The sequence below is a fragment of the Carassius gibelio genome, chromosome B7 (assembly GCF_023724105.1).
Source record: "Carassius gibelio isolate Cgi1373 ecotype wild population from Czech Republic chromosome B7, carGib1.2-hapl.c, whole genome shotgun sequence".
Lineage (NCBI taxonomy): Eukaryota > Metazoa > Chordata > Actinopteri > Cypriniformes > Cyprinidae > Carassius > Carassius gibelio.
In genome coordinates this window covers 39,899,751-39,923,543 of record NC_068402.1, presented here as the reverse complement: position 1 = coordinate 39,923,543, position 23,793 = coordinate 39,899,751, and the positions used below count along the sequence as shown (strand labels likewise).

General features: G+C 39.4%; 8 protein-coding genes and 1 long non-coding RNA gene across 11 annotated transcripts in view; 4 read left to right on the top strand and 5 right to left on the bottom strand.

Annotated features, from left to right (window-relative positions):
* LOC127962387 (histone H2B) overlaps nucleotides 1-23,793 on the top strand; it is a 966,021-nt gene that overhangs the window by 792,908 nt on the left and 149,320 nt on the right. The gene's annotated exons all lie outside the window — the stretch shown is intronic.
* Nucleotides 1-23,793, top strand: part of LOC127962369 (histone H3-like) — a 931,300-nt gene that overhangs the window by 759,635 nt on the left and 147,872 nt on the right. The gene's annotated exons all lie outside the window — the stretch shown is intronic.
* Nucleotides 1,287-23,793, bottom strand: part of LOC127962389 (histone H2B) — a 157,851-nt gene continuing 135,344 nt past the window's right edge. Inside the window, exon 2 of one of the 2 annotated variants that reach the window (XM_052561964.1) lies at nucleotides 1,287-2,004. In XM_052561964.1, coding sequence (XP_052417924.1) covers nucleotides 1,768-2,004 — 237 coding nt within the window. In that variant the 3' untranslated portion in view covers nucleotides 1,287-1,767. Of the gene's footprint in view, nucleotides 2,167-23,793 lie in introns of those variants that run through there. The other variant, XM_052561963.1, reaches the window with a different exon arrangement.
* LOC127962373 (histone H3-like) lies at nucleotides 3,970-5,612 on the bottom strand. The gene has a single exon (XM_052561946.1). It carries the CDS (start codon nucleotides 5,554-5,556, stop codon nucleotides 5,146-5,148), a length of 411 nt encoding a protein of 136 aa, XP_052417906.1. The 5' UTR covers nucleotides 5,557-5,612; the 3' UTR covers nucleotides 3,970-5,145.
* On the bottom strand, nucleotides 6,415-6,969 carry LOC127962384 (histone H2A-like). The gene has a single exon (XM_052561957.1). It carries the CDS (start codon nucleotides 6,921-6,923, stop codon nucleotides 6,537-6,539), a length of 387 nt encoding a protein of 128 aa, XP_052417917.1. The 5' UTR covers nucleotides 6,924-6,969; the 3' UTR covers nucleotides 6,415-6,536.
* LOC127962358 (histone H1-like) lies at nucleotides 7,270-8,308 on the bottom strand. Its single transcript, XM_052561934.1, has one exon. The coding sequence runs from the start codon at nucleotides 8,282-8,284 to the stop codon at nucleotides 7,664-7,666; it is 621 nt and encodes a 206-aa protein (XP_052417894.1). The 5' UTR covers nucleotides 8,285-8,308; the 3' UTR covers nucleotides 7,270-7,663.
* LOC127962413 (uncharacterized) lies at nucleotides 16,165-16,862 on the bottom strand. Its single transcript, XR_008154577.1, has 3 exons — nucleotides 16,620-16,862; nucleotides 16,469-16,499; nucleotides 16,165-16,365 (listed from the first exon to the last, which is right to left on the bottom strand). It is a non-coding gene; the product is annotated as an uncharacterized LOC127962413 (long non-coding RNA).
* On the top strand, nucleotides 16,980-17,364 carry LOC127962397 (histone H4). The gene has a single exon (XM_052561970.1). The coding sequence runs from the start codon at nucleotides 17,006-17,008 to the stop codon at nucleotides 17,315-17,317; it is 312 nt and encodes a 103-aa protein (XP_052417930.1). The 5' UTR covers nucleotides 16,980-17,005; the 3' UTR covers nucleotides 17,318-17,364.
* LOC127962388 (histone H2B) lies at nucleotides 18,280-18,783 on the top strand. The gene has a single exon (XM_052561962.1). The coding sequence runs from the start codon at nucleotides 18,361-18,363 to the stop codon at nucleotides 18,733-18,735; it is 375 nt and encodes a 124-aa protein (XP_052417922.1). The 5' UTR covers nucleotides 18,280-18,360; the 3' UTR covers nucleotides 18,736-18,783.

The following is a 23,793-nucleotide window of genomic DNA, read 5'->3' as shown; positions in this document are numbered from 1 at the left end:
CTTTAATATGAAATATTATTAAGTGTTGCTTCTGATAAAACAAGCTTTTTCATCATAAACAACAACAAAAAACTATTTTATCCAAATGTTTCTTCATTGTAGAAGTAAGCCTATGGATGAGACTCACGGTTCATTAGCCACTATATTTTGCAGACACTTTTATCCAAAGCAACTTACAATTGTGGGGAATATATAAAGTGATTCTTCTTTAAGAGGCAAACAGACACAGAAAGTGCTTGTAATGCCGCGTTTCAGGAATTGTTCAAATAAGTACAAGCTAGAAAGGGAAGGACTAAATAATGTGTTTGATGGAAGTCCAGCCAGAAGAGCATTGCAGTAGTCCAGCCTAGAAATAACCAGGGCCTGGACAAGAAGTTGTGCAGCATGCTCCGTTAGAAAGGATCTGATCTTTCTGATGTTGTGCGACGCAAACCTGCAAGATCGAGCAGTCTGTGCACTGTGGTCTTTGAAGGTCAGCTGGTCATCAAAGATTACACCGAGATTTCTGACTGGAGTTGATGGGGTACTTGTAGAAGAACACTAGCTGGATGGTGACATCATACTGTAGATTTGGAGTGGCAGGTAAGACAAGAAGCTGAGTCTTTGCGAGGGCGAGCTTTAGGTGATGTTCTTTCATCCATGCTGAGATGTCCTCCAGGCAGCCTGAGATTCGAGCAGCTACTGCTGGATCATCAAATGAAAGATAGAGAGGTGTGTCATCGGCATAACAATGGTAGGAGAAGCCATGTGCCTGTATGATGGGCCCCAGTGATGCTGTGTAGGTGGAGAAGAGGACGGGTCCTAGAACTGATCCCTGAGGAACCCCAGTGACCAGCTGATGTGCTCTGGAGACCTTTTATTTACCATTGCACTGCGTGTTACTTCTCTCCTCGTTGCTCTGTCACACAAACCATGTTGTGGGATCATGTTCAGTGAATCTCCAAAGGGCCATTGGATTTAAATCACAAATCTAGATTATGTAAGACATTTTCAGAAAATACACACCACAAAATCGAATAACGGAGCAAACTAGCCTTCACTGAGCCTGACTTTTAAAAATGTAATGTATTGGCATGAAAGTAGCTTTTTTATTACTAGTTGAATCATCAATTGACTACTCAACATATATTGTCCAGAAGAGGGTCTTTAAATAGACAGACAACCAAAGCAACCCTGTTCACAATAGACATACAATGTGCTCATTGATAGAGTAAATAAATTATCAGATCTTACCTAATGTAGAATTATTTACTGTAATTTTCAGCAGTCAGCAGGTTTCAGTAAAGTGATGTTTGAATGCACATTTATGAAACTACACACACATTTGCATTTATCAGCAGAAGTCTTTAGCATGCACTCCAAACCTTGAGAAATTAACTTTTCACATCTGGCTGCAAAAGCCTTGCCTCAACACGAAACAAATCAAGCCCTTTAGGCCCATCTGTAAAAAACAGTTGTGTGTTGAAGGAGAGCTTATTTTATGTGGGGTGTAAAACAAAACCGAATAAGATCTTTAAATCAGTTTATGTTTTAAGTCAAATGACCAACAATGTGCTCTTTAAGTCCGTAGGGTTGCCCAAAATGGGAACTTCGTTACATAAACTCAGTGGAAAGAAACCAAAGATCTAAAATATATAAATTAGAAAGTTGTTAATTTCTTAGAATTAGTCTAACGAAACCATTACTACACACATCAGAAGCTCTTCGAGTGAGTGGATGGGTGGCTCTTAAAAGAGCCTTTGGGGTGTGTCTCGGTGTGGGACTGCTCTACTTGGAGCTGGTGTACTTGGTGACGGCCTTGGTGCCCTCGGACACGGCGTGTTTGGCCAGCTCCCCGGGCAGCAGCAGACGCACGGCGGTCTGGATCTCTCGGGAAGTGATGGTGGAGCGCTTGTTGTAGTGAGCGAGACGAGACGACTCACCGGCGATGCGCTCGAAGATGTCGTTGACGAAAGAGTTCATGATGCCCATCGCTTTCGAAGAGATCCCGGTGTCAGGATGAACCTGCTTCAGCACTTTGTACACGTAGATGGCGTAACTCTCCTTCCTGGACTTTCTGCGCTTCTTTCCTCCTTTCGCGGCGGTCTTGGTGACGGCCTTCTTGGAGCCTTTCTTCGGTGCAGACTTCGCTGGTTCGGGCATGATGATGTTTCCGATTCAATCTCTCAGAAAGCAGTAGCGGACTGAACTCATACAGGGCTTTTTATTCACTCGTCTATGCTAATTCTGTGGGACGTCGTGAATGCGTGTGGTCATTGGTCAGACCCATAAACTTGTATTTAATTGGATCATTCAAGGCGTTACTGAACTCGAACGAGAGCCAATCACGGGACCTTAAATTATAGCTCCACCCATCACTCCATGTTTGAACGACACCCACCCGACTGGGTTTCCTTTGTTTCATTTCCCGCTGTTTTTATATATATATATTGTTACATCCTAAGATGTATGTTATTGTTGCTGTTAATACTGTGTGTTAACTCTATGTAACTGTGCTTCATTGATGCTTGACATCCTGTTGGGAGTTGTAGTTTTTGTTGGTTTTCCTCTGTTCCTCCCTGTCCTCTCACAGAAGACCTAATTGATGTCACCTGTTCCTCGTCAGAGCTGTGGAGAGGAGCTTGTATTTAAACAGAGGGAACGGACACTACACCAGAGAGAGTTTGGCTTGTCTGTTTTTCCAGTTGGTGGTTTAAGCAGTGGTGCTGCTTTAAGAAAGCCTGTTGTATTTGATTGCTATTGTGTGATCAGGGCCTGTAGTGTATCTTCAAGACAGCCTGTTGTACTGGCTGTAGTGATTAGAAATTGTTTTCTTTTTATTCTTTTGCCTGCAGACGCAGTAAGGAGGTGGGTGCCACTTTTATTTTATCAACTTATGCTTTTCTCCTGGTTTTGTGGAACAGTGAGGAAGTCAGGGAAGAGACATGTTGTTGATTTTGATGTTTTGTTTGCTAGGTAAGTTAGATTACTTTGTTTTCAGTTAGCATCCCCTTTTTGTTTGTTATTTTGGCCTTAACCCCCTCCTGAAGCTACAAGTGTCTTATTCTTTCTTTTTGAATTACCCATATTGTTAAACCTCTAATTTTCCCTTCCCCTTTAATGCTGTACAAAGACTTTACATTGTAAATAAAATCTTGAAGAGTTTCCATGAGTTTGAGTGCTGGGATTACGGATAGTCAACTCTCTCTCACTATTTTGTTTGCAAGTTAACTGACATAATTGTTAACTTTTCATAAATAGCATATGTTACTCCCCTTGTCACCCCTAGACACAGAGGGGGACGTAACAATATATATATTTTTTATTTTTTATTTTTTTTTGAGAAAATAAAGTTTTAGATAAATGTCATGGACAAATGTTTAATTTTAAACTATTATAAATCTATTAAGGAAATTACAAAGGGAAAATACCCATAAAGCATCGATTGTTTAACATGAGTGTTTACTATTGTTATTTTGAATTATTAACAATAGTTTCATATTTAATACTGTAAAGCTGCTTTGACACAGTCTGTATTGTTAAAAGCGATATATAAATAAAGAGTTCTTGAGCTGGAGCTCTGTTGTTAGTTTAGAGAAATTGTACATAAAAAGCCCCTTTGTGGAAAACATAACATTCGCCTTTGTCTTCTGTATCATTCTACTGTAATTAGTATTTAGGACTACATTCATATATATATTTTTTTTTTGTACAATCACATTTAAAATATGTACACTATACATTAAAACATTGAGTACTATAGAATGAAAAACGTGTTTATTATACACTTTTATTTACTATTGCTGCTATTACTTGACAATTAATAACAGAATTGAAGCCCTGCTGTAACTGTCATGCAAATGTGAAAATAAACTTTTAACTGTGCATATATGTGTTTTTAATAAATGGTCATATAACTGCAGAGCGGTCTCGTGCGCCTTTTTCCCTTGCACACATTTTATATTTCTTTATTTTTAAATGCTTTATTAATTAAATGCCACAAGAACATGAGGTATTTCATATTCACATAATCAAATGAACATTAGCTGCCAGAGAAAAGAGAGCAAGAGAGAAAAAAGCTACATACATTTCATTGATTTCAGAGCATTACATGTTTTCAGTGCTTTTTTGTTTTCTATTTGTTCCAAGAGATTTATATATAATTTGAAGTCATTTATAAAATGTACAAAATTTGGTTTACATTAAGCCCAATTATGTATATGGAATTTTCCTAAGAAAATAAACAATTGTATAATATGTTGCTCTTTACTATTCAAATTTTCGTTTTCTGTATAAAAAATACATAAAATATACAAATTTCTATCATACCTTCAATTCTCTGTTAATACAGAATTCCAAATCTTTCCAAAATAATCTTGAGTAAATACAATGAAAATAAAGTTGTAAGATAGTTTATTTTTCTTGACCACAAAATTCACAAGAATATGAAATATTAAGCTTAAATCTTTCCAAAACATGTTTAGCAGGATACATTCTATGGAGTATTTTGTAAGACACTTCCTTAATTTTGTTATTGATACAAAACTTATTTGTCAGTTTATAGACCAAGTTCCATGCTAACAGGGCCTGTCTGTGAAAACCGGCCAATTTAACAGGAATTTTGTGAACAGAAAAATTTGTATTAAATATATAAATAGGAAATGCATTCCAAGGTCTTTCTCTATTCTTCACAAACTCCAACCATTTAATTTTAAGTGTTATTGAGAGTATCATAATGTAAGACCTCCAGTCCACCTTGCTCTTTAGGATTACAAATTACCTCCTTTTTTAAATAATGTTTTTTTTTCCTCCAAATAAAATAAACAATCTGATCTAGGGCTTTGATAATCTTAGGGAGGTACATCTAACGATAATAACTTATAAACAGACCTAGATATACCTTTCGCCTTTGACAATAAAACCCTACCAAATACCGAGGTGTCCCTCAATAAGCACAAATTAAATTTAGTTTTTTTTCCATAATTGTTGCAAAGTTTAACGGACTCCTTAATTTGATAAATTATTACACCTATAATTTATGTTTAACTGGAATATTGTCCATTTCTGGTGAGGAGCAAATACTCGTTGTTACGGTGGAAACGGTCTCGTTCAGTGCGGTGTGTGTGGCTCTTAAAAGAGCCTTTGGGGTGTTTGTCAGCGGCGGGTTTAAGCGCGCTCTCCGCGGATGCGGCGGGCCAGCTGGATGTCTTTGGGCATGATGGTGACTCTCTTGGCGTGGATGGCGCACAGGTTGGTGTCCTCGAACAGACCGACCAGATAAGCCTCGCTGGACTCCTGCAAGGCCATGACAGCGGAGCTCTGGAAGCGCAGGTCCGTCTTGAAATCCTGAGCGATCTCTCGCACCAGACGCTGGAAAGGCAGCTTGCGGATCAGCAGCTCGGTGGACTTCTGATAGCGGCGGATCTCTCGGAGAGCCACGGTCCCGGGCCTGTAACGGTGGGGCTTCTTGACGCCGCCGGTGGCTGGGGCGCTCTTCCGGGCGGCTTTAGTAGCGAGCTGCTTCCTCGGGGCTTTGCCACCGGTGGATTTACGAGCGGTCTGCTTGGTTCTTGCCATCGCTGCGATCAACTTCTCTCTCCGTTCTGAGCACGTAGAAAATGCTCCTTCCTCTCATGCGTCTGCTTTTAAAGCGTCATACGGTCATGAGCTTGCGGCGTCATTAGGGTGCAGAGGCTTGTGATTGGCTGGTATGTGACGTCTGCCCATGACTGCTAGCCAATGACTGCGCCGCTTCTGTTTTCAAACGGGGCTGTCTGTGTTTCCCGCTCAAAATGCTTTGTTCCGTTTAGTACTTTACGCATCGTTCATTCATTCATTATAATTAACATTTAATTAATTTATTTATAATTTTTACCAAACAAATTTAATGTCTGCACTGATAAATAAATACATCTGGGCTATTAAGATCTCGAAGTTTTTTTCATGACAACAATTTTTCTCATATTTTATTCCACATCATATCTAATAAGATCATATATTTAGCAGCTGTTTAAAACCAACACTACTAGATCATCAGCAGACATACAGTGATTGACTATGGTTTTATCAATCATACATCCAGTCTTACAGTCACTTACATTTTCCAGAAATCAATTCACACACACATTAAAAAGTACTGGTGAAAGTGACTTTCTTCTGATCTCCATTATTCTAAATGACTGTTGAGTACATAACTTTGTACATAACATCAATAAATCAGTTTTGGCTTTTATAAAGTTCTAAACCTTCATTCAAAGACTTCAAGCCAAACTGACTGTTATCAAGATGAACACCTGATATGATTCTTTTCAGAACCTTTGACACAACACTAAACAAATTGACATTATAGTTATATTCATATTTGTTACACTGATAATTATTTTAAGGCAGAGTTTCCAAATGATTTATTAATAAAAGTGCGTTAATTTATTTCAGTATCTCCTTCAATCGTATGCATAGTTTATCATGAATGAAAATGAAAGTAAATCGCTCTCTGTCAGATGAAGTGGGTGGCTCTTAAAAGAGCCTTTGTGTTGGAGAAGCAGAGCGGACTCTGTTTACTTGGCTTTGGCGGGTTTCTCGGTCTTCTTGGGCAGCAGCACGGCCTGGATATTGGGCAGCACGCCGCCCTGAGCGATGGTCACTCGACCCAGGAGTTTGTTGAGCTCCTCGTCATTGCGCACCGCCAGCTGCAGGTGACGGGGAATGATGCGGGTCTTCTTGTTGTCTCTCGCGGCGTTTCCAGCCAACTCCAGGATCTCAGCGGTCAGATACTCGAGCACAGCCGCCAGATAGACGGGAGCTCCGGCACCGACGCGCTCTGCGTAGTTCCCTTTGCGGAGAAGTCTGTGAACACGACCGACGGGGAACTGCAGCCCTGCTCTGGAGGAGCGAGTCTTGGCCTTCGCTCTCGCTTTGCCCCCGGTTTTGCCTCTTCCACTCATTTTCTGTAACAAAGTATTTCAACTTTACAAGAGAGAAATAATGGCTTGCTGGAATACGCTGTGCTGACTTTAACAGAGTGTGCCAGTCGCCCATTGGTTTAGACCTTGTAAGATTTTAAACCAATCACTTAACTTCCCTCCAACATCCACCGACAAAGCCACGCCTCCACATCTGCGCGCGGACTGAGCAGTGAGCAGCATTTCGAATTACAAATTAGGACAATGGAAGCAATCAAAATCAACAAAACAGCAATTATGTACAAGTGTTATAAAAAAAAAAAGTCTCAGTTAAATGCAGTACATGTAGAAAGGTTTATTTATTCATGTATTTATTTATTTGCATTAACGTTATTTAATAATAAAATTTAAAAAAACTAAACAATAGACCAAGGCAGTGTTAATCAACAAAACAGCAATGATGTACAACTGTTATAACAAGTCTCAGTTTAACGCAGTACAAGTATTTTTTTTTTTTTCTTGCATTAACGTTATATAGTAATAATAATAATAATAAAATAATAATGTAAGTTCAGGTGGTGTTAAGAGGCCCTCTTTTGCTTGTTATTTTATATAATATAAATAAAAACAGATAATATACAAAACTTTATAAAAGCTACTGTAAGCATTATTTATTATTATTACTTCCACTAATAGTGTGAGTGCAGGCCTTTCTTTTGCTCTTTCTTCAGAGTTTGTGGGTGGCTCTGAAAAGAGCCGTTGGGGGAGAAAGCAGAAGATTTTTATTTCTTCTTTGGAGCTGCCTTTTTAGGCTTCACAGCTTTAGGCTTTGCCGTCTTGGGTTTGGCGGTCTTGGCCTTTTTGGGGCTCTTGGCTGCTTTCTTGGGCGCCGCGGGCTTCTTCGCTTTCTTGGGGCTCTTCGTCGCCTTCTTGGGGCTCTTTGTGGCCTTCTTAGCGGCGGCGGGTTTCTTGGCCTTCTTGGGGGATTTCTTAGCGGCGGGCTTCTTTGCAGCTGCGCTCTTGGGCTTCTTGGCAGCAGCGGGTTTCTTGGCCGCGGGCTTCTTGGCTTTAGGAGCAGCTTTCTTCTTGGTCTCGGTCTCCTTCTTGCTGATCTTGAAGGAGCCGGAGGCGCCGGTCCCTTTGACCTGCAGCAGGGCGCCTTTAGTCACCAGGCTCTTGAGGGCGAGCTTGACGCGGGAGTTGTTCTTCTCCACGTCGTATCCGCCGGCGGCGAGAGCTTTCTTCAGGGCGGCGAGGGACACTCCGCTCCTCTCCTTGGACGCGGACACGGCTTTGAGGATCAGTTCACTGACGCCGGGACCTGCTTTCTTGGCTTTGGCGGCGGACTTCTTCTTGGGCGCTTTGGCCGGCGGAGCGGCGGCTGCTGGAGCGGTTTCTGCCATTTCTCGGAGCGGAATCACAGTCTTTCAAACACTGAGTTTAATGAGTGTCGCTCGAGCAGCGCTGCGCTCTTAAACAACACATGAGAACCTTATAGACTCAGCCCGCCCGCTCGCTGTCTGCGCGCCTCCGAGAGCCGCTCGCGCTTGTGTTTTCTTCTCCTACATTTAGGGGCAAAACTCGAGTGTTAAAATAGTTTACCGCAGTAGAAACAAAGTCAACATCAAGCAGAGGTTCTTGGCTTTCTGTGGAGACTAAAACCCGCGGCGGGGAAATGTTGGTTTCGCCCCGGTCAGATCAAAATAGAGGCGGGCATCAGCCACGGAACAGAGCCGAGTGTAAATCTAATGCTTTATTTAAGTGTTAAAGGTTGAAGAAAGACAGAAATCGTCCTCTGTGTGTTTCAGAAACAGTTCGAGAGTGGTTTAATTGAATGAGCATCAGTGAGTGTGGTGTGCAGTGTTTGATACAGCTGTAGTTTTGGGCAGCTTGAAGCACACACAGGTCCGGGGCTCCTCGTCCTTTATTCAGCCGATAGACTACATGAAGTACTAATACTATATGAAATACTATATGAGATGTTTTAATTGAATTAGCAACCACAATAGTTACAGTAATCACTTCAGTATTATTTCGGTAAAAACATCTTCAGTGGCTGATGTACAAAGTGAGCTAGATCCCGGTCGGCGTTTCAACCTTGAAACAACGTCAGATACCAGGGTTGAATCAACGTAGAATTACCTTTCGATTTAGCATATTGGATCAACGGTGATATTGTGACGTTGTTTCACCGTTTTACCTTCATCACAGGTGAATTATGGCCGTTCTGGAGACCTTGGATTAACGTTGAATGATGTGTTGATTTTGCAAAGTAAATCGATGTTGATTCACCGTCGTACCGTGCACCATAAATACACACTGTATGTTCAGTTAGAGCCTAGTTTGCATTTAGATCCACACTGTACATGATAAACCTAGAAATCTAATGACTGGCAGCAATGGTTTTACAACTCAATAAACTATCACATGCTCCAAATTTTTAAACAGCAATTTTATTTTGGAAACATGTATAGAAAATATGAAAATAATCCAAAACTTTATTTTGCAGAGTATGCATGGATGTATTGTTAAAAAAAAAAAAAAAAAAAAAAAAAACATGTCGAATAACAAAGGTTTTGTGAAATAATTTAGCATATAAATGTATATTTTGCACTACACATGCAAGAGAAACCCTTCAAACTTTATGACTGAAACCAGCTGATCTTTTTTTTTTTTTTTTTTTTTTTTGGTGTGAAAAACAGTTTCTGTAAAAAAAAAAAAATAAATAATAATAATAATAATAATAATAATAATAATAGACTTGAGATGTGCAGTGAAAATGTGTTGAACAGTTCGAGAAGGGAATCTTCAGCCAGGGTCTCCGATTCCTAGAGTCCAGTGTTAAAGGGGACACACTGAGGACATTTCTAACCCAGACTGTGTCTTTTTTCTTCAGTGTGGAAGGGAGAATGTGATTTCTACTGAAGGGGACTCTAAAATGTTGGAAGCAATAGCCTCGTGCACATAGTGTGGTTGTGCTTCGGTCGATCCTTGAAACAGTCCCAGCTCCAGGTCTTTTCAGACACCGTCCCTCCTCTCTCTCTCACTTGTGACCTTTCTGTACTGTCCTGCAGAAACAAAAACAACAAATATAAATCCTCATAAAATATCAAATTTGATATTGTGACATATTTAACTGAAAGCTGAATGCAAAACAAATCACAATATTTTCAGGTTGGAAACAAAGTGGTGAACACTATTCATTAAACACTTAATGTATTCAGATGAAAGTTTACAATATTAAAATAGGATATATTTTTAGCAAAGCTTTCATATTAAGAACACAATTCAATTCAAGTTGATATGCATCACACTTTTTACAATACAAATCATTGCAGAGTAACTTTACAGTAAATTAAGTTTCTATAATATTTATCTTATCAGTGGTGACTGTCAGTTTATGTGCATATGGCAGAAATGTACAGAAAAAAATAGATTAAAGACATAATCAAACAGATGATGAACACTATTAACAACAATCTGAACAAACAATTACATCTGCTTAATATCAATAAAAAAAGTGCTTACAGGATTCCTAAAGAAAACAAAACAATTGTAACCACTATCATCGTAGATATCTGCCAGAGAGTTTACTTTATTATGAGTCCATTGTGAACAATGAAGTGGAGTACTGCCTGAGAAAAGATTATTATTGTGGAAAACAGGAGAGTGCCATTTTGTAACCTGTGAACGTCTTTTAACATCCCTCTATGTGGAGATAAGGTGGGTTACAATGGGACCAAACCAAGATTTACACTGTCCAAGCAGAGCCCAGAAAAAAAAAAAAAAAAAAAAAAACAACAACAACAAGACGCTTCAATTTATACGATAAACAATAGATTCCTCAATTGCTCTCCAAGACACAGAAGCATCAGGATCAAATAAAACTGATGAAGGGTGGAGGGAAAAGGCTTGAGCATACAGTCTAAAGTCGGGGAAAGAAAGACCTGTAATCTACTGTGGTGTAAAGTAGTCTTTACTAAACTACTAAAGTAGTCTTCGATCGGAGAAGTACAACAGACTACACTCTACAAGATAAAGCTTCAGTTGCTGTTGTTTGAATAGCAAATGAAAACATGTTAGGCTGTGAGGTTTTTCTTAAATAGGCATAGAATAAAATTAGTAGGCTAAAAAATCTGCACATTTCATGTCATTGTAGATCTTGCAAGCACCACTAGCAAAGAATTCGCTGGATTAATGAACTCTGCTGTTTTAGGCTTAGATTATTAGGCTATTATAATTATTTAGATAACGCATAGGCATAAATATAAATGATCAGAAACAAATCGCTTCAACACGTCGAGTTGTTTTTGATTCGGTGTATCAAACGAGTGGATTGAACTCACTCATTAAGACAGTGACTATCTGCCACCTGGTGTCTGTTTTAGTTTCATATTAAACGTAGGCTATCATTTCATTGATTCCATCATGTCATATTTATGTCTTCAAAATGTAGGCCTAAGACAGTTCATAATATTTCTATGCACTTTTAGGCTAATTGCTATATAAATGTAAATGCATTAAGATCTCTTCTGTATTGATGGCTCTGATGAAGCTCTGGCTGGATTTTAGTGGTAGGCTACAGTCTTATCCTCTAACTGAATTTATCGATGTGGATTAACGTGACTTTCAAACATTTAATAAGGCTGTTGCTGTCAGTATTGTTTTTGGAAATTAGGCTACATTCAAATGCAATGGTCTCGTTTCAAAAGCATTGGCCAATATTCTTGCATCGACTTCACTGTAGCCTATGTGCCCTGCTTCCTTTCCGTGAGTTTTGAACGAAAAATGGAACGTCAGTGATCATTATTGTATTTCGCCACAGGGTGTCACTGTGGCCTCAACCCTTCGCCTTCGCTTACTCTGAGCTCCATTGCTATGTCTGAGGTAAACCACGCCCTCCTCATTACCCTACGCAGGAAGAAATAAATGAAGAAATAAATAAATGTGCAAATGAATAAATGTATAAATAAATAAAAGAAGAAACAAATAAAAATGTGAAAAAAATAAATATATACTTAAATAAGGAAATAAATGTATAAATAATCATTTATTTATTTATTTATTTTTTGCTTTTCCGTGTGTGTGTGTGTGTGTGTATATATGTGTATATATATATATATATATATATATATATATATATATATATATATATATATATATATATATATATATATATATATATATATATATACTCTTGGTCGGTGGCTTGGATTTCTTAATGAGTGACTGTATGCCACCAGGAAAGTATTATAAATGAATAAAAAATAAAAATAAAAATAAATTACTCCGTAAATCAGTCTATTATTATTATTTTTATTTTTTAAATATATATATATAAAAAACTATATTTAAATGAATTCATTATTAATATATATATATATAAATTATTGTAGGCCGATAATGATAATTACATTTTTAGATCTTACAGATACATATATATATATATATATATATATATATATATATATATATATATATATATATATATATATATATATATAATTTATTTTTATTTTTTTTCAATGAAACCAATTGTAATCTTTCAAGAAACGTATTAAAATATGAATTAAAACCAAATAAAATGTATAAAAAATACATTATAAAAAAATAATAAGTGAATATATAAAAAAAGGCAACATCTTTGAATTTGTTTTTAATATACTGCATGTATTACTAACTGTTTTCTCCTATTTATTTTGCTGATCTGTAATTAATAATCTGGTTCCAGAGTTTTCGCTTCTGAAGTTTCCTTTTGCCATTCTGCCTCAGTTCTTGGGGGCGGGGCTAGCAGCAGTGTGTTCTTATTGGCTACTGAGTTTGTGATCGACAGCTTCATGACCTGGAAGTGAAAGTGTTGTGCCTGTTTGGATACGTCTATTCCTATTTAATTTCAGTAATGTAAAATTATATATTATTTTATCAGTATGTATCTACTGCTGTACTACATTGTTGAGATTATTTCTTAGGAGTAGCACAGAATGATATCATCATTATCATCATCATCGGCACCAATTTATGTTTCTACCGCTGGTTGGCCAAACTTTAATAATACCTAAATATATATCCAAATACAAAACCTAATGCATGCATGATATAAACTGGACTATACAGCCATCTAGTGATTAGAGGACAATATTAGAGATGGTAAATGGTGTTAGAAGACAGTCCCCATCTCCTAAGGATGAAAGATTTTTCTGAATATGGGTTTATTGTAATAATGATGATTAATAATGTTTTCAACTCAAAAGTAAATATGCACACAATGTACTTTATATATATACACATATATATTGCTGAATTGTCAGGGAACGACCCAGCAAGTTCCACTCCCACATTAGTGGAGTCTAGAACCGTTCCCAGAAAGACAGTTCATTGTTTGGGCAACAACTGTCTCTTGCGTGGGTTTATGACCAACCTGAGGCGCTCTAAGTGACTGAGCATCACCTCTTTGTGAGTGTTCAGTTCCCGTTCTGATCTTGCTAAATCAAGCCAATTGTCAAGAACTTTTGTAAAAGTGTGTGGGGCCAGGGACAGTCTAAAGGGAAGAACTGCATACTGATAGGCCACTCCCTCGAATGTGAATCTCAAGTCTATGACGGGGGGATATGTGGTTGTGAAAGTAAGCATCTTTCAAATCCACAGTCAAAAACCAATCTTGGGGGCAGATATGTTGACCGTCAACATCTTGAACGACTGCCGCATAAGAAAACTGTTCAGATGTTTGAGATCTAGAATTGGTCTGAGCCCGCCGTCTCTCTTTGGGATGAGGAAATAGTGGCTAGAAAAAACCTGCCGCACTGTTCGCTGCAGAAGTTTGAACAACGCCTCTGAAGCAGGGCAGTCTGTGAGGGTACTGTAGTGCGTAGCCTCATCGAATTCAAAACCCATCTCAAGATTCCTGGAATGGCTGCCCAGACCACATAAGCCCCTTTCACACTGCCATTCCGGCAAATACAGGGGTAAAGTGTTCCTGCAATTATTCCCTGGTCGCTAGATTTTGCACTTTCACACTGCCAGTGATGACCCGGTATATGTGCGTGCTTTCAAACACAACCCCTGAAGATCCCGTAACGACACGTGACATCAGCGCGTGACGTGTAATGTACGAGTTGGCAACACTTGGCACGTTATACTTTAACTGAAGCAAGCAAACGATCTCTGTGTCAGCGCGGAAAGTGAGGAACTAACTGATCTCTGCTTCATTACAGTTTGCACATATGTTTTCATCGCGAATGTTGATCTTCCTTCAAAACAGCCGGTAAAAGAGTCGTGCGATAACGCACGTCATCACTTCGACACGGAATTAGATCTGGCTTTTGTTCACACATCGCTCGTCCTGGGTCGAACCCCGCAATGTTACTAGGTCCCCGACCCGGGTTCAATTCGGTAATCAATCCCGGGACGTGGTTGCTTTCACACAGAAGGCGACCCGGCAATGTTACGGGAATATTGCGGGTCCGACGTGCAGTGTGAAACGGGCTAGAGAGGTGTTTGAAGAGCTGAGGAGTGAAGGCGAGCATTTTTGGGGGGTGTTCCAGCCGAGGTGTGAATCGGGCCCCTTCTTGTCCTTTCTAGCCCCTCAGGACAGCTTCAGCGGCTTGTGGTGGACTCCAGCACTACTCGTGGGCAGGGACCTTGATGCTTCAGGAAGGGGAAGTGTTTCACCGTCCTGCAGTGCTGTTTCAGCCCAGGCTCCAACTTCCGCTGAGGCGATACTGAGCAGCGGGGATCTTCTGGCGGCCCACAGCCTTGGTGCCAGGGCATTTAGGGAGGAAGTAACATGCTTGGAAACAGCACTCTGTGAACAGCTAGCTTCTTTTGTGACTTACACTCCTTGTGAAGGGTGTCAATTTGCGCTTTTCCACTGCTTGGTTCGGCTCGGTACGGTTTGACTCTGTGCGGAACGGTTCGGCTCGCTTCGCTTTTCCACTGCTTGGTACGACTCAACTTGGTACGGCACGGTTCGGTTCAAAGTGGGTGGGACTGATCGTTAATAGTTGCCGACTCTACTGTCGTGACATCATCCTAAACGCGCCATATTTCAAACACACAACACAGGAACAATGGAGCCTATCGAGGGGATGGTGTTCATGATTCTCGGCATGTGGATGTTTTAAACTTCAAGAGGGAGAAATGTGTTTAAAATGAGGCTGATGGCAGCAAAGCAAATTACTGAGAAAAAAAAAAAACGAAAGAGTCTCGGAACTCTTACAACGAAGCGAAGATGATGACATCACTCGGTTTGCCCGACGGCAAGCTAATCTTGTTTAGGGTCTTACCGGCTCTGAGTACAGAAGTGTTGGACATCTTTTTGGAGCAAGCATTTCAACTGTGTGTCGGTGTGTTCAGGAGTTCTGTGCTGCAGCAGAGACGTTGTTGATACCAGATCAAATTCGTTTTCCAGATCAGGAGAGGTTTAAAGAAATGGCTGCCTACATTGAGTACTCAATGTAGGCAGCCATTTCTTTAAACCTCTCCTGATCTTACCTCTATCCATTGACGGTTTATCAGCATCCCTCCTCCACCCCATCTCCTCACTTGAAGTTCACTTTACAATATACGGGGAAGGGGGGGTACTCTAGGTTCGGGCCATTCCCGAGCTCGGAGCCCTTCCCCGGACAGCACGCCAAATACGCATACCATACCTCAGCTAATTATATGTAAGCATGAACTAGTGAACTAAATAATAATGTAAAAATTCTAATGTATGTAGTGCAAAAAATGTATATAAAGACATATAAAGACACATTTAAAAGTAAAGAATGTACACTAAGCAAACTTTAAATGCTCAAGGACACCTCAGTCATGGTATAGCCGGGCCGTGGTTCGAACCCACAACCCTAGGGTTAGGAGTCAACTCTCTAACCACTGGGCCTTCCCCCTCCTTGGCTGTGGGAAGAGTAGACAGGTTGGTAACATTTGATGGGGCAACCTAAAAATGAACCTAAAAATGAATGCATAGCCTACTGTGTCGCCAGCTTAGCAATTGGTTGTCTGAATCTAAAACACATACGGATGAATTAATTAATTAATAAAAAATGCAGTGTATGTTCTCTAGTTTCTTTAATATCCTGAGTGAATGACCATGCTTGTGAGGAAATGCCCGCTGAATAAATCAATAAGGTAGTTAACATTTAAAAGTGGATCAAAAAAAAAAAAAACACTTTTTATTATCCATCTTCACCCAGGTCTTACTATGGATACACTGCAGTCCACACACACTTCTGCTGCAGCACTGAAACAGGAGAGATGCATATCTGGTAAATCAATCAAACAGCTATTGTGATTGGTAAGGAGCGATATTTATGACATTCACTGAAAATATAAAAAGTTTGTTTTTATGGTGTGTAACAGTGCACGCTGTTCCTAGTTTCCAGAGAATATTCATCAAGCACTGGTTTTGTGTCCACAGGAGCTGAGTTTGTGGAGAGTTGATCAGAAGAGTGTCTCTGGTTGAGCCCATTCTGATGACATGAAAGATCTGATTAAAGAAGAGAAATACACAATCATCTTAAACTCAGGAACAAGACAATTTCAAATGAGAACACTTCCTCACAACGCCTAAACTGAAAGAGAAACTTTACCAAAGTCTCGTTGTTGAAGATTTGGAGGATTCTGGGTTTGTTGTCATTCAAGGTATTAAGACAAAACCGTTAATTAGTTAGCATAATACAGAAAGGACAATCGGTTTTGATTAATAATAGTAATAAGTAAGAGAGAGATGGATACCGATACCTGTAACAAGCTGTCCTCGCTTGAGCGTTAATAAAATATATTGATCACGTCTTCCTTTCCAATCCCTTCACACACACACACAGGAAACAATATAATACATAAGTCGCTTTGGTTGAAAGCGTCTGTCAAATGCGCACATATGTACTTATTATTTTCATATGCTCTAATAAGTCATATCTGTCAAATTATTTTTATAAAACACATTTTAAAAAAGAAACAAAGGACAGTTGTCGATTACTTCCTGCTCGAACTAGAGGGGGAGGGGTGAGTCATGTGACTAGCAGCTGGTTTCAGTTAGGTCCTGTAAACAACTGTAAAATGGCTCCCTGCAGCACCTACTCAATAATTGTATTTCTCGCTTGAGCGAAACAGAGGTTATCCTAATCATGTCTGGAAGAGGCAAAGGCGGTAAAGGACTCGGGAAAGGAGGCGCTAAGCGTCATCGTAAGGTGCTGCGCGATAACATCCAGGGAATCACCAAACCCGCCATTCGTCGTCTAGCTCGCCGCGGCGGAGTCAAGCGCATCTCCGGTCTGATCTACGAGGAGACCCGCGGTGTGCTGAAGGTGTTCCTGGAGAACGTGATCCGCGACGCCGTCACCTACACCGAGCACGCCAAGAGAAAGACCGTCACCGCCATGGACGTTGTGTACGCGCTCAAACGACAGGGACGCACCTTGTACGGCTTCGGAGGATAAACCGCTTCAGATCCGAGAACAAACCCAACGGCTCTTTTAAGAGCCACCCACACTCTCACTTAAAGAGCTCGCGTTACTGTTATGTGCCTCACATGATGACTAACATTATGTTCATAACACTCGTTACAAGGAAGTATTGTTGATCCTAGATTGAGTCGGTGTTTTAGCGATGTGAAATGTAACGGGATTGTTAAGTACTATTTTAATAACTCAAAAGCTGCATATTTTCAACAATATAAACAACAAAGGCATCACGCATTGAGGGTTTTTTTTTTTTTTTGTTTCAGTTTAAAAAAAATATAACGTTATAGACGTTAAAGAATAAGAGCAGAATGGTGCCGAATTTAAATTAAAGTTAAATACATGCACTTAGCAGGCGCTTTTATATAAGGCGACTTACAGTGCATTCAGGTTATCAATTTTTACATGTCTTCCCGGGGAATTGAACCCCCAACCTTTTCAGTTACAGGAAAAATAATATATTTTCCTCAAAGGGGCTTTTTATTTACGATTTTTATAAACTAACAACAGAGCTCCAGGTCATTACCTTTAATTAGCGCTTTTGACGATACAGATTGTGTCAAAGCAGCTTTACAGTATTAAATATGAAAATGGTCAATTAAAAAAAAAAAAAAACGAGTAAGCACTCAGTTTTAAACAATCGATACTTTATGGGTATTTTTCCCTCGTAATTTCCTTTATGTATTTATAATAGTTTAAAATTAATCATTTTTTTTATTTATAAAATATTGTATTCTATATTATATAAAAAGGGCGGGAAATGAAACAAAGGAAACCCAGTCGGATGGGCGTTGTTCAAACATGGAGTGGTGGGTGGAGCTATAATGTAAGGTCCTGTGATTGGCTCTCGCTCCTTTTGGGTAATGCCTTGAATGATCCAATTAAATACAAGTTCATGGGTCTGACCAATGACAACACGCATTCACGACGTCCCACAGAATTAGCATAGACGAGTGAATAAAAAGCCCTGTATGAGTTCAGTCCGCTACTGATTTCTGAGAGATTGAATCGGAAACATCATCATGCCTGAACCAGCGAAGTCCGCGCCGAAGAAAGGCTCCAAGAAGGCCGTCACCAAGACCGCCGCGAAAGGAGGAAAGAAGCGCAGAAAGTCCAGGAAGGAGAGCTACGCCATCTACGTGTACAAAGTGCTGAAGCAGGTTCACCCTGACACCGGGATCTCTTCGAAGGCGATGGGCATCATGAACTCTTTCGTCAACGACATCTTCGAGCGCATCGCCGGTGAGTCGTCTCGTCTCGCTCACTACAACAAGCGCTCCACCATCACTTCCCGAGAGATCCAGACCGCCGTGCGTCTGCTGCTGCCCGGGGAGCTGGCCAAACACGCCGTGTCCGAGGGCACCAAGGCCGTCACCAAGTACACCAGCTCCAAGTAGAGCAGTCCGACCCCGAGACACACCCCAAAGGCTCTTTTAAGAGCCACCCATCCACTCACTCGAAGAGCTATTTGTGTTATTTTAGCTTCAATTACAGATGAAGTGAAGATTATTTAGATCTCTACTGTTAATTTTGAGGTTGACTACATAAACATCCACTTTTGATATGGCAAAGTGTCTCTGGGTTAAGTTAGTCTATTTATTTGTTATCTCCCCAATGGTGTTTCCTTTCCTTTATTAAAAACACTATGAAGTATTTTTACACCGGGTGTTCAAATTAAATAAGCCCAAGGGCTTTAAAAAAAAAAAAAAAAAAAAAAGTAGCAATCAATGTCATCTGACGAGGTATTCAATTTTTGAGTCAAATTTATCTCTAGATAAAATTTCAATTTGTGTTAAATGCAGGCCTTTCTTCTAAAACTTGTATACCTTTTTTTTTTTTTTTTCAACTCCATACAGCTGCTGCTAATGTATGTATGCTAATGTTAAATCTTTAGCTTAGTTTGTCACCCAGGCTGCTTGTTGATGTAAGTAAATTATGGGCCAGGCCAGCTAATGTCAGGTTGCCAAAATTAACCAGTTTCAGAAACGAGCAGTGGTTCAGACACACCAGCAGTATCAGCACTGTCCAGATGAGATGAGACTGAGAGCAGAAATGAGGAAAGACAAGGTGAGATCATTGCTCAAAGGGTGAGCTCCCCCTTAATTGTGAGTTGTTTATCTTAAGTAAGCCTTTCGATTCAATGTGTGTGCTATTGCCTAGTGCTAGTGGTGGAAAGAGTGGCAGCACAGTGTAAAGTTACTAGACCTACTATTGCTTATAATGAGTGATATATTCTCAAACTCCTTAATAAATGATCTGCCTATATTTCTGCACATGTAGATGTGCCTACCAATATCACTGTGTTCTCAAGTGCACACAGGTAATATTGATTTGAGCAATAAAGAAAATTATCATTTTTGTTTGGTGAAAAGCCCTAACATTGCAGCACAGTGCTTAAAGGTAAAGCTATTTGAGCACAATTAGGCCAAATAGATTTAAACACTATTTATACTTGTTTATATTAAAAAAAAAAAAATAAAAAAAATTCAAAATTGAATTTTCATTCTGCTAACCCGCATCGTACAATGGCATGTGTAGGGGGTCCACTGACATTGAGAGTATACAGGGCCCAGAATTTGGTGCTACGCCCCTGGCCTCAGCAGCTGGATCCTGCAAAAGCATGCCATTATTCTTTAGCTGTATTAAATTATTACCAGAAGAAGTTTTACCTGTTAATTTATTAATCTGATCCCAAGTCGCTTTTGAGTTTCCATGACAATTTTTAATAATTGTGATAAAAAAGTCTGCCTTTGCTTTTCGTAGTTGTCTTATCACTCAACCTTAATTTTTGTTTGTAAGCATTCATAAAATTTCTGACTAATTATTTCCAATTCATTGTCCAATAACAGAGTGTCCCAGTTCATATTTCTTATTGCAGAGTGAAATTGATCCTGTTTGCTCCTTGGAATCCCAATGAACTCCTTTTTTTCTGGAATAAGCTGAAAATCGCTTACTGGTTAATTTTCTTGTTGTAAGCACCATGTTATGATCTGAAAGACCAGTTAACATATTGTTAACCGTTCCGGGTGATTGGTGAAGATTAAGTCAATTAAGGTGCTAGAATTGTTTGTAATCCGTGTTGGTCCTTTAACCATCTGGACAAGATTAAATCCATCAATAATTTGCTGCATTTTTTCCCTTGTACTATTATCGTCCCAGTGTAGATTAAAATCACCATCACTATAACCCCCTTTTTAAAATCACACTGCTTTAACATTTCCTTGAACTTGTCATAAAAATCTATGTTAGCAGCCTATGTTAGTAACCCTTGCAGTTCAGAAAAAAGTTACACAACACTTATGCAGTTGCACTTAGCTGTATAAATAAATTGTAAAAAATGAGTCATTAAACCAAGTGTTTATTTTATTTTTTTTCTTAGGCTCTATGCAGCGGGAATCGTGAAGTGTTTCCGACTACACTCTCTACTGGGCTAACAGTTTCCGGTTCCCTCTTTACATCTGACGCTAAACCTCGCGAGATCGTTGGGTATGGCGCGAAACTTAAAAGCGACAAACATTTCCCTCAACATTTCTGGTTGTTGTTATATATCGTTTTTGACATCTTAACCATGGGAAAAAGGTTTTCCGATACCAAAAGCTAATGCGACCTAGTTCGGAACATTGTTGTGTGCCGTTGTGCGTTGTGTCGGCAAGATACAACTCTACGGTAATTTTCCATTAATTTCCAGTGGAAGAGGATCTCAGAAAAAAGTGGCTCGTTCAGATCAGGAGAGGTGACTTCCAAGTCAACAAAAACACAAAGGTGTGTAGCGTTCATTTCAGATCTGATGACTTTATGGAAGGGGCTCGTCTGAAACGTCTGAAAAAAGGTGTTTTCCCTACACTGTTTGAGTGGAACCACTACCAGGAGCAGCCGCAGAGGTTGAGTGTTTGGGAACGTCGAGAGAGACCGCTGACCCCTGATCCTGACTCGGACGCAGAACAGGAAGATATGGACTTCGATGTGGAGAGCACTGGACATGATTATTGTTCAGTTCCCGAAGCTGCAGCCGTGGACATGGTTCTACATGAAAACGAGGAGTTAAAAAGAGAGATAGGAGATGTACGGAAGCAGTTGGAGCAAACAAAGATGATGCACCGCTTTGGTCTCAGTAGATTTGCTGGGTCCGATGAGGACATTCGCTTTTATACAAGGTAAGATTGTAATTACCTGTGGTAAACATTTGTAATAGCATTGCCACTGTCCTGAAAACACTGGTCCACATTTCTGATAAATATTATTGGAGTTGTATACGATAGCTACACGTAGTCTACACTGACAAAATAATAACAACAACATAATTATAAGTATGAACACCAGCTGTTGTCTTCAACAGCAACCAGAGTTAGTTTAATTATACATAGCAAATTCCATAATTGTCATGACTCAATATTGCAAGATTGTTGATTCAGTTACTTGTAGTTCTTTAAACTTACTACAAAGCCATGTATAAGTATTTTGTGCCATGTGAGAACAAATGCACGTTTTTTTTTTTCTTGACAGATTTGCAACATACAACCACTTGATGGCCTTCTGGGAACTGATTGAACCGGCAACTCACAGCATGATTCGTGTCACCAACTCCAAAGTCTTCAAGGAGCCTGGAAACACTCGAGCACTTCCTGCAATAGACGAGTTCTTCCTGTTTTTGATGCATCATCGGTTTCAAGTACATCAGACCACTGTAAGCCGCATCATAACAACCTGGGCCAACTTCCTGTACTTTGTCCTGGGGTCAGTGTGAATTTGGATGCCAAAAGAGAAAGTACGAGCCCATCTGCCAGAAGAATTCCATCAATTTCGAGACACACAGGTTATCCTGGATTGCACAGAGATCCGCTGCCAAACACCTTCCTCTTTGCTACTACAAAGTGAGGTCTTTTCAAATTACAAGTCTCACTGCACCTTCAAAGCTTTAGTAGGAATGGCACCTCATGATGCAATAACATTTGTTTCTGCACTGTATGCAGGGTCTATTAGTGACCAGGAGCTGTTCAAACAGTCAGGGATCATTAACCTTCTTACCCCTGACATGGCCATCATGGTGGATAAGGGCTTCTTAATTGATAGCCTGGTGCCATGTAAAATCCACCGGCCTGTTTTCCTGACCAATGGAAAACAAATGTCAGCTGATGAAGTGACACACACTCAGTCTGTGGCTAGGCTCAGGGTACATGTTGAACGTCTTATCCGTCGTGTTAAAGAGCATAAGTTGTTTGACACAATCATTCCCTTGTCAATTTCTGGTAGCATAAACCAACTGTTCACAGTGGCATGTTTGCTTGTGAACTACCAGTATTTTACTGTATTTTTACAACATTTTCTCATTTTAGTCTGCTTCTGCTGTAATTAGTACGGTATTGTACTGCAATATCTATATTGATTCATTTCTGCTAAATATTACTATAATTTTCAAAATAATTACTAATAATGTTAATATTATAATTATAATATGTAGTTATTACAGTATATAAATATATAGGAAGTAATATTATAATTATACTTCAGAATACCTGTGCAAATCAAAAGACAACCCAAACAATGTTCTTGTCAAAAATGTTTTATTGAATCAATTAAACTATTACAACCATTTCATTTAAAACCATTGAATGTTCAGTGCATCAGCAATTCACAGGTATTAATGGCTTTTAAAGGGATAGCTGACACAAAAATTAACATTCTGTCATCATTTACTCACCCTCATGTTGTTCCAAACCTGTATGAATGTATTCCTTCTGTTGAACACAAAAGAAGATATTTTCAAGAATGTTGGTAACCAGACAGTTGATGGTAGCCTTTGATTTCTATAATAGGAAAAAAAACAAAAAAACTATAGAAGTCAGTGGGTGCCGTCAGCTGTCTGGTTACCAGTATTCTTTAAATTATCTTCTTTTGTTTCCAACAAAAGGATGAAATTCATACAGGTTTGGAACAACTTGAGGGTGTGTAAACAAAGACAGAATTTCCATTTTTGGGTCAACTATCCCTTTAAGTTTGCACAAATGTAAATGAAACAAAAACATACAAGAAAAGACAACTTGAGGATTGTGTTGAGTGAAAGAATGACAAATGAGCAATAACAACTTAAAACAACAACAACAACAAGTGTCCCACTAACAGTGGGTGGTGAGTGCAGGCTTCAGTTTGAAGTTTTCCATTCAAACTCCATCAAGGACCGAATAAAACTGTTAACATGTGGGTTGATGGCTGTCACCTTCCTCTGCACCAACCTCTTGGTCCTCTTGCTTACTCCCTGTCTGGCAGTACACTTTAACTGTCTGGCATTTCCATCTTCAGGGTTGATTCTGACCAGGAACCTGTTAGCAATATCCAATTAATAAATATGTTTTAAAAAAAAAAGTCTAATGCACTCAACATTTTTCTAAAATTCCTCCCGTCTTCCAACTTTTATTTCTTACTCAACTGTTGCACACATGATTTAAATACAATACAAA